This window comes from Lepisosteus oculatus, chromosome 7, assembly GCF_040954835.1.
Source record: "Lepisosteus oculatus isolate fLepOcu1 chromosome 7, fLepOcu1.hap2, whole genome shotgun sequence".
NCBI lineage: Eukaryota > Metazoa > Chordata > Actinopteri > Semionotiformes > Lepisosteidae > Lepisosteus > Lepisosteus oculatus.
Genome location: NC_090702.1, coordinates 51661356 through 51676749, shown reverse-complemented (window position 1 = coordinate 51676749; position 15394 = coordinate 51661356). Strand labels below are relative to the sequence as shown.

The 15394-nt window shown below is 37.8% G+C and overlaps 1 protein-coding gene across 2 annotated transcripts in view; it reads left to right on the top strand.

Annotated features, from left to right (window-relative positions):
* bcat1 (branched chain amino-acid transaminase 1, cytosolic) overlaps positions 1-15394 on the top strand; it is a 69121-nt gene that overhangs the window by 18729 nt on the left and 34998 nt on the right. Inside the window, exon 11 of one of the 2 annotated variants that reach the window (XM_006633184.3) lies at positions 1208-9596. The exons of the other annotated variant lie outside the window; for it this stretch is intronic. Within the exon in view, the coding sequence (XP_006633247.3) occupies positions 1208-1246 (39 nt within the window). The 3' untranslated portion in view covers positions 1247-9596. Of the gene's footprint in view, positions 1-1207; positions 9597-15394 lie in introns of those variants that run through there. 2 annotated transcript variants of the gene reach the window in all.

Genomic DNA, 15394 nt, shown 5'->3' with positions numbered 1-15394 from the left:
AGGCATATGTGCTTCAGGATCTAAACAAAAAACTGTCAGGTCTATAAGTGCACATCTTCTTGAAGACAAGTTAAGAGTCTGATATCTGTGCTTGTTCTTTCATGCTTTCATGATAAATGAAAGTGAGGGCAGATATGCCAAACAACATACGACAAACAAAGAGCCCTAGTAATTATCATATCTTTTCTTCTAAATCACTCTGTTGTTGGGCTCTGGATTTATTGATGCAATCTCTAAGCCTCATGCTCCAGCTTTTTACCTCCTCATCAGGCTGACTTTGAAAGGTTAATGTTGTATTAATAGTTGCCATGGGATATCAGAGAAGAGATAACGGCAAACATTGCTCTTGAAAGCCGATATTAAGCACTAGATGTAATTACAAAAAGTAATTATTGTTTCAGCTTTTGTGAACTTCAAAGCAAAGATGTTTCAAATGAAGGCATCGAGAACAAAGCCGCATGAAAGGCTAATGAACAATAAAATTAGTAAATCACAGAAAAGAGTGGGATAATGTTAAATCTGTTGACATTTAATTTTTGATGGAAACAGAATTCATCCCTTCCGAAGACAAAGCGTTGTGCAAATAAATTCTGTTTCTCAGGAAAGACGGTTGATGAAGGATTGTTTTCCAAATGCGGCTTTTTGTTTTGCTTATGGTGCTTTCATGTTAATTGGAAAATTGGATTTTTGCAGACAATTATTTAGTTTTTCTTTCATTATGTAGAACTAATTTACCATATCCAGCAGAAATAATTTCCACAGAGTCTTTAATATTTGCAATGTTTATATTTCTCTATCCCTACCTTGTATCAGCAAAAATGCTGTAAGAAAAATAGTTTTTTTTCAGAGACTTAATAATCTCATTTATTTATATTTTTAGTGAAAAGCTGTTCTCACACTTGTACAGTCGCTCTAAATAGAAAACCTCAAGATTGAATTTACAGTGACTAAATTGTAGATTTAAAATCGAGGCAAGATGACTCAAAACAATAGAATTTGGAGTCTGAGTTTTGTGTTTAACAGTATTCAGCTCTGTAACCAGTATGTACTCATAGTATTTTGTGGTCCTTGGCTGCATTATGCTTCTATTTCCAGGTACACCCTTCTGTTGCTTGGGATAAAGTGTATGAAGCCCTCTAACATGTAACTCTGAGAATGTTTTTGTTCATACTTTGTTTATAAAAGTATATGTTTTCTTTTATTTTAGTATGGTAGAGTTCCGAGTGACTGGACAAACATGGTGTAGTGAAGATGGAGGAGGCTGGGCTGAGTTCTCTCACACGTGTACTGTATGCACTTCTGCTGAGCACAGTGCTGAAACATTCAGCCAAAAGCACAATGCTACATACTACACACAGTAGGGTAGTTTTGTTAACTTTAACCTGAAAATACAGTGGATTTCCTCAAAGTGATGTTACAGTAGATGTAGTTTGGTATATAATAGTTGTAACATGAAGGCCATATGCAGTTCCTCCAATTTTACCTGTTTAAGACACATGTAGAATGAGATTACCTGGTGAAACTGATTAAAAGTAGATTTAACATGAAACAAAATCAAAAACGAAATCTGAAAAGTATCATGGGTAAAAGGAATAAGTGCTGAGAATCAGTTTACATTTTTTGTAGAGTATCAGACATCTTGTGTATCATAAAAGTTTATAACAATAAGTAATAATTTTATTCTGCCAGAATTCTGTGTACTTGTTTCATCCCTGGTCTTAGGCAGTGGGGAGCCAGTTAAGTAAAGGCTCTTCTAAAGATGGATTTGAAGGAGTTTAGAGAAGGTGACTCTCTGATATCCTTGGGCAGAGAGTTTCAGAGCTTTTGGGCATAACAGGAGAAGGTTTTGTCACCCATACAATGTACAGTAGATGGGCTTGGGGGACTACCAGAATTAGAGAATACCAGAATTAGAAGAGCGAAGGTTGCGAGGTGTAGAGTAGGGTGATAAAAGCTCAGACAGGTACCAAGCCATGCAGAGTGTCACAAAGCAGTTCCTTCCGGGCCCTATGTGGACGACGCGATCCAGAATAGTGAAGATACACGAGGGAAAATGTCATGCAGGAAAGGGTCAGGATACATAGGGGCGTGTTCAAGGTGAGCTGGTGTCCTAGGGAAGTGAGTCCGGGTGAACAAACAAAGCCGAAGTCCAAACGGGGAATCCAAACGGGAGAGAAGAGTCCAAAGCCAGGAGATCCATCCAGGGGTTAAAACCATGAGCCGGGTCGGGACCAGCGGGGCAGGGGATCAGGAACAGAAAGTTAAAACCATAACGGAGCCAGATGTAGCAGGACCCCGGGTCTGGCTTTTAAGGGGGAGCGGGAATAGGGAACAGGTGCAGACAATGGGAGGGAACAAGGAAGGGCTGGAGCGCCCTTAAGAGGAGGGGTTAGCTATCGTGACACAGAGCCTTAAAGGTGAGCAGGAGGATTTTGAAGTCAACACGAAACTTGACAGGAAGCCAGTGCAAGGACTCCAGGATAGGAGTAATGTGATCACTTGCACTAGAAATGGTCAGGATTCTGGCGGCCACATTTTGGACATGCTGGAGTTTGTTCAATTTGGATTTAGACACCTCAGTGAGTAGAGCAGTACAGTAGTCAATTCGGGAGAAGACAAATGTGTTGATCAGCTTTTCAGCCACAGTTAGTGATAGCGATATTTCTGAGGTGAAAGAAGATTGTTTTAACAATATGCTGCACATGTGGGTCAAATGTTAATCCTGAATTAAGTATCACCCCAAGGTTTTTCAATTTAGACTAAAGCTCAAGTACAGAACCATCCACAGACAGGGTTACAGGATTGGCTTTACAAAGTTGCTGGGGTTGCAAATAAGCATAACTTTTTGTCACAGTTAAGATGAAGGAAATTTTGAGTCACCCAGGTGTTTATGTCAGAGATGCAATTATATAGAATTGACACAGCCACATCAGTGTCAGGTTTGGTATGGATGCATATTTTAGTATCATCAGCATAGAAATGATAGTTGAGGCCATCTGATCTTGAAAGCTGACTAAGTGGAAACATGTGAATGCTGAAGAGCAAGGGGTCCAGTATTGAGCCCTGAGGAACACCAGACTTAAGACCAAATTCTGACCTAAGTCCGCCAAGAGAGACAAAGTGACAGCGATCAGTGAGGTAAGACTTGAACCATTTGAAAGCATTGTCAGAAACTCCAAAACACAGTCTCAAGGCGAGAAAGTAAGATGTCATGTTAACAATGTCAAAACCAGGACTGAGATCAAGAAGAATAAGGATAGAGAGAGAACCAGAATCAGAAGCTATTAGAAGATCTTTAGTGACTATGACCAGGGCAATTTTGTTGCTTGAAGTTGACAGATTGAAGGGGTTCGAAAAGATTATTTACAGTGAGGTGGTTGTGTAATTGAAATGTGACAGCATGTTCTACAATTTTTGCAAGAAAGGGTCAGTTGGAGATGGGGTAAAAATTGTTTAGATTGTCCAGAGCCATGCTAGGCTTTTTTGGCACGGGGGTAATGGCAGCAGTTTTGAGGACTGTTGGTACTGTACAAGGGGTTGGTTGGTACCAGTGCTCAAGGATTCATTTATTATATTGAGGACAATGGGGCAGAGAGAAGAGAAACAGGACTGAAATAAAGTGGTGGGAATGGGATCTAAACTAGAATCAGTGGTTTTCATGTGTGAAACTAGTTTACTAAGGGATGCAGTCAAGAAGAGAGAAGTTGGAGAGAAGGGAACCAGAAAAGTTCGATAAGCAGGGAGGAAGTGTGGGAATTATACTGTATGTGTTGTGAAGAGAATGTGATGCTGGATGTTTGATCTTGGAGCTAAACAAAATCTATTGTATTCTTATATTCAGACAAGCGATCTTTCCAAGCCTGATAATATACATTTAGGCCAGAAAGACGCCCCCTACGCTCAAGTTTCTGGGAGGCTGCCTTCATAGATCACAGATGGTCAGTGTACCAGGGGGCAGGGCGAGAGAAGGAGATGGTTCGAGTTTTTAGAGGAGCAAAGGTGTCAAGGGTAGATAAAAGAGCGCTATTAAGGAAATGTATTTTGTCCTCTAGAGGGTCAGAGGAAGAGAACCAAGATAAGGAGGACAGAGCAGAATTTGCAAACCTTGAGTGATCAATTGATCGCCAGTTGCAGAAATTTACAGAGTGTGAAGGGATAGTGTTAGAAACAGGTAATTCCAGATTGAAAAGAATGGCTAAGTGGCCAAAGAGGCCTAGTTCAAGAGAAAAGCAGTGGGAAACAAGAGTCATTTGCGATGATTAAGTCTAGAGTGTGTCTTTTGTTATGTGTAGGGCTACGAACAAGCTGGGTTAGATCAAAGCATCCCAACAGAGCTAGAAAATCCTTAGCCAAATTGGAAGACCTTGAGTCAATGTGTACATTAAAGTCCCCAAGAATAAGGATTCTCTTCAATCTGAGGCATAACAATGAAAGTAAATCAGCAGACTCACGTAAAATGGCTTCTTTAGGTTTGGGTGGTCTATACACTGTGGCAATGATAGTAGACTGGAGGATAGAGACATTTAAAACAAGACACTCAAAAGAAGAAGGAAGAGGTACAGTAATGGGACTTAGATTGTAAAGGAGATTATAAATAACAATGATGTCCCCACCTCTGCCTGAGAGGTCAAACAACCTGTACCCAGGAGGGACTACTTGGTTAAACAGAAGACCATCTTTTTGTCTGTGGCAGGTTTCGGTTAAGCACAGAAAGTCCAGTTTTTTATCTGTAATAAAGTCACATATAAAAAGAGCCTTATTGTTCACGGAGCGGGTGTTTAGTAGCGCTGGACTGGCTAGTCTCGATGATCTGGGGGGCAGCGGAGTGGGAGGAGATTTTGGAGGTCGGTGCCGGTGCGGGATGGACTTGCAGTCTTGCGCCAAGAGGCAGGGACACAGACTCCGCAGGTAGACGAAAGAAAGAAACGGTGTCCTGTGCCGCGATCGATGTTACGCAACGGTCGTAAGATCCCAACGTTTACGGCAAAAATCAAATATGTCTTTTACCAGGAAATAATTCAGTTTCAGTTGCAGCAGTTGCAGTGAGGTGTACCTTAGAAGCATGTTCGATGAATCCTCAATGATGCAACAAGACGGGAAGGAAATCCTGAATCAATGCAGTGGTAAAAGTCCTCAGTTGAACCATTCCATCAGGGAGTAGTCGGCAGTAGAAGCAGCAGTCACAATGCAAGTGGAAACTGCATTTGTAAATTGCAACCTGAAGCGGATAAAAATAAATGCTGCATTAAGGTATTTTGCCTCCAAGATTTGGAGGACAAAAAACTTCTTGCTACTTCTTGTTCATCCCCATCCGGTTAGTTTAAAATTGAAATTCATATAGCTGATTTTCATAAATAACAGGTCTGAATACACGTTGTGGAACTTATTAAATTATTTTTGCAGTGCCACATAATGATTTACTGGACTCCCATTGCTTATTACACTGATGTATCTGGAAAGTACTGTACAGTACATTGAAGAGTTTTCTCCTTGATGTTTTGTCCTCTCTGACCTATTTCCCTCGTGGAGAATACTCTGGGCTATAATCTTTCTTCTCTTCAATTGAATTGTTCTGTCTGCTCTGATTAGTTGATGAGATGCAATATGGTTTGTAAAACAATGCAGCAAATTAAATAAAATTGCAACTCATACAGTCCTGTTCCGGCATCATTGAGGTCCAGGTCTCTGGTTTGGAGTGTCACAGCTTGGAATGAACACTAGAAACTCGGTTTGTGTCTGTAATGACAAATATATCCAGTATATTTTATATTTGTGTACAGTAGGAGATGGATGTGTTCAGGGCAAGGCAGTTGATGGACTACATACTATTACTTGCTATTTAATTTTGACACAAACAGCAGAGCTTTTACCAACTTCCCAGATACTCACACAGACTCTTCTGTGTTGTTTATAAAAACTTAATGAAAGCTCTTTAGTCCAACTCTCAGTTTCCTATCCCTTACAGCTGTTAGTTGTTCTATCTGTTCTTGATTCCTAACACACAGGATACTGATACAGAATGCAATCCTGCACTCCTTGTCCAGTGTTTCCAAAGTAGCACGTATTCATTGGTTTGGCTTTAGCATCAGTGAGTAGTGTTATTGCACACCAGGTCGATGAAACGTGCCATGAAAAAATATACTTATGTTTACAGCGCAAATGCTGGAATTCATATTCTGATATTAATATCAGTTAATATATTAATATCGGGTGGAGTGGTTGCTCTGTGGCTAAGGATCTGCGCCTGTGGCTGGAAGGTTGCTGGTTCAAATCCTGCAGCTGGCAGAGGAATCCTACTTCGTTGGGTCCCTGAGCAAGGCCCTTAACCCCAACTGCTCCAGGGGTGCTGTACAATGGCAGACCCTGCGCTCTGACCCCAAGCTTCTCTCCCTGTCTGTGTGTCTGTGTCTCATGGAAAGCAACCTGGGGTAGGCAAAAAAATGAATTCCTAATGCAAGAAATTGTAGAGGGCTAATAAAGTGATGTTATGTTAGGGATAATGGATAGTGCCAGGCTTTACACAGAAATTGCCGAACCCCTGTAATTTACATTTATCCCAAGAAGTATTGTGGTAAAACATTCAAATCTGATATTATGAAATATGAATGTCAAGAAAAGAATCTGAAACATAACATTTAAAAAAGCAAAAAAATGAATTAGTGACCTATATGTATGCTTTAGAAATGAAAGAAATATAAAGCTTTTTTAAAATATTTCTTAGCATATTTCTGCTTAATTTCAGAGGTTTTACATGTTGGCTCTTAATAGTTTTGAGAAGCCATTTCTATTATGAAAAAATAATATTTTTTAAATGTATGTAGAAGTACTTACCTACCATTATTTCCAAAGTGTTATTAAGCACAAATTAAATTATTTGTAAGTTTTAATTATTATTATTGTTGTTGTTTTTTTACACCTTGTTAAAGGCAATTGCATAATTAAACATTAAGATTATAGTACATAAGGAGTGAAAGGAAAAAATGAGAAAATTGCATATGGCCTTTTAGTATTGTTTGTTTAATGTTGTGGAAAGCAATAAACGTAAATACAGTTTTGGAAGTTTCTTAATAATGCCTCTCCATCCTGTTGTGCCTGTACTTTCAGATATCTACATTGGCTAGCTGTGTATCATGTTTTATGGTATACTGAACACTTTGTAAGACTAAACCACTAACAGTAGTTAAAGGGATGGTTTACTGTTTAATCTGTTTAATTATGTATGCAGATTTTATAAGATCAAAACGCAAGATGGTTAAGAGTTTGTTCTATACCTAATATAATATCTAAAATATCATTTTTGCAACTACTGTAACATGAATGAACAATTAATTTTTTTAATCAGATTTCCATTAAACAGCAACAGCAAATAGATTGAAGCACAATATACAGTATACACACTGCATAATTTGTAGTGATTTTCATTTTCAATAATATAATATTTCACAGTATGTTTTTGGAATGTTTAGTTTTACAGAAACATTAAATCAAGGTACTAGCAATGAATAGTGGTTTGGGCTTTTTATACATACAAATACAAATCTGTTGATTTGAATTGTCAGTGGGGCTCTAGTATTGTACCCTTGAGTAAGGTACTTCACCCAGAATGATTAAGTAAATGTCCTGCTATAAGTGATTATAATTTTCAGTGGTAATTTGTTCTGTTTGATTAAACAAAGGCCTATTATTATTTTTAGATTTGGATGTTTGAACAAGTTTCCTGGAGATGTACCCAACAATAATATAAATAATATTTTTGTAATTTTCAGTCATACAGTAGCTACACACACAGGGAAATCTCTGATGACTATCAAATTATGGGCATGATTCTACAGCAACCCTTTATCTGATAATCATACAAATTCCACAGATAATTATAGAAGTCATCTGAAGACTTAATTATCTTTAAATATATTTTTTTAAATAGTGAGGATTTACAGACAGCAGCACACAGCTTTAATCTAAAAGATACCCCAGCTTTCATTTGGAATATATACAGTAAAGTGCTGCTTTGTGTGTGGAGTTTTCCCTGATTCAACAGGACCATTTTGACATAAGGACCATAATAAAACCATAAACTTTCTGATGCAAACTGAGAGAATAAAGTAATGTACAGTAATTGTAGCACACTTTCCATTTAAGGTGGAAACAAGGGATGGCTGTATTTCTCCTTAAAAAGCAACAGTTTAAAGGTTTTTTGAAAATTTAAACTGTCTTACTGAATGATTATAACATTTGTTTCTATGATGGGTTCTATATACATTGAGACATGTGATTCACTATGTGCTTCATGAAGGTTCTGAGCACGTGAAAGCTCAATGCATTTGAAACCTATCACACCTTTTTTCATCACACGGTTTCACCTCCTGTCATTGTCTTTATATGTGATTTTAGTAGGGACCCAGTACAAAACAAGGCAAGAACAAGAAGCACCTTCCTGTGTTTGTTGTAGTGGTGTCTGACTGACAGACTATAGGTTTACCACACTATCAATGGTATAGAGTGTATTCCCACAGTTCACACAGCAACTGTCCAACCGGGCCGTGCTACTTTCTATTCTCTTGCTTTTGGAGATATTGGAACTTCGCATTTGAATTTCTCTTTTTGCATAGTGCACAAGGGACATGAAATAAACACATTTAGAAGCAGGGATGACACGTTTGTCTTCGTCTTAGGTGCTATTTGCATAACTTCACATCTGGACTGATGTGAAAAGCAGTTTATTTTACCTTTATTGGCCACAAACAGATGATTTAAATCAAATTATTTCCCTTTTTGCAGTTTAGTAATATTAGATACAGACTTTTGCTTGCCTGAATTCCAACACAAGGGCAGATGGAGACAGCTTGCCAGTGGGCTATGGTAAGAATGCAAAAAATTCAATTCCAATCTTAAACGCAGTAAAAAGCACTTATGAGCATAATTAAATCACAAGCAGTGTCTCTTCTTTGTGCAAGCTGTTTAGCCAGCATATTTCTTTGTTATATAGGAAATTATTGTCTTTGGAGGCCAAGAATATGCAGGTTTCCAATATGATTTGTGTGCTGTTGCATTAGCAGTAATGCTTGAGGGAGTTTTCAGGCAGCACACACAAATGTCTATTAATAAATGGATATAAAGCACCCTACAATGTTGATTTAAATAACAAAATTCTTTTTAATATGAAATATGATTGGTATGTGAATTACAATAAAACCCTAGAAAAATGAAAATGGAAATTCTCCAAATCTATACAGGAATTCTGAAGATATTTTCTAGGAACAATATGGAAATCTGTATATTGTTTGCCTACAAAATCCCGGATGCCTTGATATGCATTTGTATTGCATATGCATTTGATATGCATTTGTATTGCATATGTTCCCAAAACACAAGGCTAACGTAGAGCTTTCGGAGAGCCTTGAATTTATGTACCTTTGTGTGAGTACAATAGTAGCCAACAATACTGTTTTGCTTGTGATGTTCATCTAATAAATAAAACATTCAAGACCCCGTGTGTTTTACACTGTTTTAAACATTGTTCTGCACTGCAGTCTGAGACTTTGTAGAGTTGTTTGTTATTAAATACCAATGGATACAATAAAAAGGTTTGAATTAGAGTCTGCTTTGCATTTGTATGAGTGGTGTTCTTCTCATACATTTCCCGCTACGCTGCAGTTGACATTGGTGCATTACAGAAGTATAAAATGGAGAGTGTTTTTCCACCTTCCAGGCTTGATATAATTCTCTAAAATGAAGAAAGCCTTCTCTTACAGTAGTCTCATGTCTTTGCTGTTTTAAACTGAAAGCTATCAACAGGGTTGCCTCCTCATAGGACTAAAATCTCCCTTACTTCATGGGATGTCTCCACAACCTTGGTTCCCTGGAATAGGATGCAGGCACAACCCCGTTACTGATGTAATACTGTAAAACTGAAACCTTATACCAAATTAGTCAGAAAGGACCAAACCATGTAATTCTGGGTGTCTGCTTGTTCTCCTGACCATGGGATGGCGATGTCTGCTCTGTGCCATATTAGCCAAAGAGCAGGCAGGCTGGCTGCTGAGAGAGACCAGGTTGATGACTGCAGTCCTGTGCAGGAAACCAAGGCTGTGGTTGAATGAAAGAGGGAATGAATGATGACATGAATGCTGTCATCACCACATGGTGAGTGATGACATAACGAAGCAACCATGCGCAGGCAGCTTGGTTAATGTAGGGAGGCTTTGAGGACTCTGACTCCAAAAGAAGGATGGGTAGCATTTTGCACATTGTGTTTGCTGAGTGAGGATGGAGAAGAGCATGTACCTGCCATGCAGATGGTCACTAGGGCGGTGTCATGGAAGAGAGACCAGGCGAAGGCCAGGGCCCTGGAGAAATAAGCCTGGAGGGATACTCAATTTTCCATATGAGAGGAGATACACAGGATTGAGAATGAGATCCTCAGTTTTAAGGTTAATGTTCATGTCATCAACAGCCATTCACTAAGAATAAGAACACCAAAGAATTGAATCTACTGAAAGGATTATGCAGTGTATTAAGCAGAGCAGTGGGTCTGTGGCAAAGGATCTGTGCCTGTGGCTGGAAGGTTGCCGGTTTGTATCCCGCGGCCGGCAGAGGAATCGTACTCTGTTGGGCCCCTGAGCAAGGCCCGTAACCCCAACTGCTCCAGGGGCGCTGTATAAATGGCTGACCCTGTGCTCTGACCCCAAGCTTCTCTCTCCCTGTCTGTGTGTGTCTCATGGAGAGCATGCTGGTGTATGCAAAAAGAAATTGTGCTGTGTGGAGTCAAAATTTGTCTTAACCCACTTGGCTGAAGTTAACCTCCTGGTCAGAGGACGAGGAGGCTGGGACCCCCCTGCAGAGTGAGGAGTGACCAAGGGGCAGCTGCAGAGGTGGAGATGGGGTGGAAGTGGGATACAAAAAGACATACGTGAGGGAGAGAAGGTGATCACATATGAACACTGTATTTACAGTGTTTTAGGAGAGAACATTATGTCAAGAGTGATTGTGAATTACTGACAGCCAAGTCTGATTGAACCTGGTTGTTGTCATCCCTCCCGATCTTTCGTTATAAACTCTGTTGATCTCTGGGTCTGAGGGCATCTGAGCTATTGTCAGTGTCGGGGATGGCTAGCCTCAAGAGGCCTTGCAAATTCATTGGGACCACAGTGAAGTTCGAGGATGGAGGGGCAGTAAGACCAAGGTAGATATCTTTGAGGTTCAAGGTGGAGACCAAGCAAGTGTTCTTGAAGTTGAAACTACTGTACACAATAATAAAGTGAAACGTGCTTATCTTCAGGGTTGAAGTTCTTGAGGTTAGCATCTGGAACCCTTACAGGGGCCACGAAACCAAAGATCGCTAAAAGAACTAAAACACAAGTATTATATTAGAGGTTTGTAAAACCTAAGATAAACCCAGTTTTGCCTACAGGGAGCCCCTCTCAGAAGGCTTAAAGTTAAATTATGGCAATTTCCACTTAAGGAGCGTGGATTTGAAGGGCAAAGTTGTCTTGACAACACTGAGGCAGAAAGAGCATAAAGTAACCCCTGCTGTCCAGCCTTACAGGAAAGGGCCAACACATGGAATGATGTGGCTGGGTTGTTTTTCATTCATTTGATGCAAGGTCTCAGTATTACTGTAGTGACAAGGTACATCGTCATCCTGCACTTTGCACCTTAATCAATAAGGTGCATCTCTACCAATATAAATGACGATAGCAAGCATTGTTACTCAGCTGACAAGTAATATTTGACAAAAATAGCTAAAAAAAGAGGTTTCCTCTAATGTGTAACACTTCAAACACTTCAAACACAGAAGTATTTTCCTACTCAGTGGGGTTTATATAATAATGCTTCTCACATTGATATGTAAAAAGTATACTGCCATTGCCACCAAGTTTTCACAAGCACTAATGTTTGGGTCTTTTTGTCTTTGTGAAGAGACGGCCTATTTGTATACACTGTATACAGGATCAGGCAATCCAGATAATGTTTACAGTCCAGTTAATGCTTTAATATGATAATAAAATTACATCCAAGTAGACTTATTGCATGCATAGAATTCAAGCAAAGGATTACAGGTTTTGAAGACTACTTTCAGTACTGAAGTATTCTATACATATACATTTCAGAACTTTATTTTTTATTGCCTGCAACTTATAAATGTAAGTCATTTTTGGACATTTCAATGTTTGTCCTGGAAGCCGTTTTAAATAGACATTGCTGACCACTGCTTAAAAGCGGGTCTGCCTGCATGCTAATTTACTGAGCTGATTGAGGATTTCTAGAGGCATGAAAACCAGTGGAGAATTAAAATCAAGGTTAAGAAGTTGGAGACAAAAGAACTGAAATGTAGTGTAGGGCCCACCAGACAGATGCTAATGGGAATCCTAATGCTCTGCTGGAAAAAAAAGCAGCCCATTGAAAATGAAACAATTCCCACAAACAGAAATCCATTCAATCCAGAGGGAAAAATACCCAGTCTAAAAATACAGGAATCTGCTGCCACAGGGTAAATATAGACTTTCCACAACCATGATTAAAACATGGCCTATTTTAATTAGACATAATTAATTAATTTGCCTTGATTCTAAAACAAAGTTTAAGGTACCTTGAGAGTTTTAGAAAAGTACATAAATATTCCAGTGCTTGTGTTATAAATGCAAATATAAAACTTGAGCACTGTATAACCTATATTCTAATTATGCCGAAGAAGAACAATCACTGAAAACTGGATATTGGATATTTTAGATTGATCCCCATACCAATAATATCTTTAATTTCCACTCGTATTTTGAACTGGTTAATTCTTTAAAGATGAATCAAAGGTTTGGCCACAATTTGAAGAGTCTTTAATTTATTTTTGACAATACTTCTCAATGTGGGATTATGTTTAGAAAGTGCTGTGTAAATGTAGTGTTTTCATTCTAATGACTACATATACAAAATATGTTTCAGGACTTTGCTAGTTTACCAGTTTTTCAAAACTTTTTTTATTTTCAGAGATTTAACACAATAAGGTATTGGTGATCATTTAATAGGGTTTATTTCTGAACTGAAGACTAATGTTAAACTTGAAAAAATATATAAAATTATATTTTGATTTTGGAATGTATGCATTCATGTGCACATCTTGCTCTGAATCATGACATTTGGTTCGAATGATTTTTGTCACATGTTCTTAATCAAACTACTGTAAACAATCAACAGACTAATAGGGGGAAAGAGTGTCTGTTATTGTTGAATGTCCGTTAAATCACGAATGATGTATTTTCAACCCCAAAACACACTATTACATGAGACGAAATCTATCAACTATAGTATATATATACTTTATGAATCGTCTGACTTATTTTGTCAACAGTTACAATCAACATAGTCAATGAAAAATGTTCAATTTTTGTCATAAACACGAAAGCTCTTTGTACGTGTCATGAATGTACAGTATAAAATATATCATATATTGTATAAAATTTGCCGAAACATAAACACAAGCAACACTCATTGTAAGCACTTGACTTACACCATTTATATTGATATGCTGTATTTATTTTTGCTTTGTTTTATTATTTGTACATTTCATAGTTAGTGCAGGGAAAGTTTGGTATTACCGGATTTTGTCTATTAAATTAAAGTGAAGTACGGTGAACCGATAATCCGTTATGTTCAAACATCATTACAGCCTGTCTTTTTTGTTTTTAACTTTAGAAATAGTTGAGCAGTGGTTCATTTAATCTGTCACTTGAAATTCAGTTGATGCAATTAAGGGATGGCAGTAGACACAGTCACACCAGACTGTATCTTTCTGGAGGGCTTAGACAATCAATCAACACAAAAATTACCTTTTTTCTGGATAGAATTTAAAAACTTGTTTTGTTCATTATGGGCTTTAGTTGGCTTCCTTATGGCAGGAACTTTAAGCTAATCCAGCCCAGAATATGTTGTCTTAAATTCAATATATCAGCCCAAGGGCACTGCTGTCCACACATAAATGAGTTGCCTAGAAACATATCTGCACACAAAGTTACCCCTAAAGATAATAATTTTATTGTCACTTTTCATTAGGAAGTGAGTAATGCTCTTAAAGACTGTAAAGATAGAGATAACACTGAAAAAGAGAACATCAAGTCATCAAGAAGATATTACAATTCTAGCATTTTACTGGAAGCCCTTTGTATTTTGGTATTTCCTGTTGAAAAGAGCTTGATCTAATTTGACAAGCGCTATGCTGTCATCTTAAGTTTGTCCAATTTTAAATTAAAATTAATTAACTCGTGGCACTTCACATTTTCTTTCTTTCTTTCCACGCATCATTATGGTATCATTACGAATTCAAGATCTATGTTTTTTTCCATCGTGTTTGCTAAATTGGGCTCATCTGTTGCAAAATTCAATCAATAGAGCCTTAATTTAATCCTCGAAAACAAGTGTATTAAGTTCGTTCTCATAACTGCCAGGGAAAAAATAAGAACTTCATTAATTTTTTTTTCACTCAAGCCATTGAGTTTAATTTACCACAGAAAGGTCACTTCTAAGTAAACAACAGTACGTGTCTAATTTTGAACCTAAAAAGCATCATTCTATTCTCCACCACATTTTAACATTCCTCTGTTAGCTCTTAGATGTAAATATGGCACTGGAGCATTTCCATACAGCATTAGAGAAAGGTTTTACTTTTAGAAGACACCTCTTAATCTTTTATGTACCTCGATTTCTGTGTATTTCTAATAAATTTCTATGTATTATGTATTTATGAGTTTTGTCTTCCCCAGCTTTGAAAGAAACAATTGGTTACATACAGTACAAAATGTGTGATGTGTGATTTCTGACGTGTAGCATTGATAATTGTAGTTGCTGAACACAGAAGTCTAATAAAGCACCTGAAGGAGTATCTGTGAGCGCATTAGGATTAAAATACCACCATGTTCCTAAATATCTAAACTGAAAACCTGCACTTTAGGGGATAATTTGCTGCAGTCAAGTATAGTATGTCACAGGTTTTCAAAGTTTCTTTTATTATAATTCATACCCTTTAACTCATCTGATTTCAGTGCAGTAATCCAGAGTACAACTAGACAATGAGAAATCAATATGATGTAGGTCAATAACCAAAATTCTATGTGGATGCCTGTAGGATTGGTATGTAATGACTCTGTATGGGTTGATGTCTTTTATGTAATGTTATACTTATTTTGAATGTGTTGTTTATTGCATGATTTTTGTAAGTGTCTGTGTGTTAAACATAGCTGCTTGGATGCAAAACAAATTTCTGATAAATCAGACATTAAAGTACTGTTACAAATGGAGGGCTACGAAAATGGAGAAGCTCAGGAACTGACCGAATGGACTAGTCAATTCTAAAATAAATATAACCCTTAGTTGTAGATATTTTTTTCCGAGAATATACCTGAGCAGG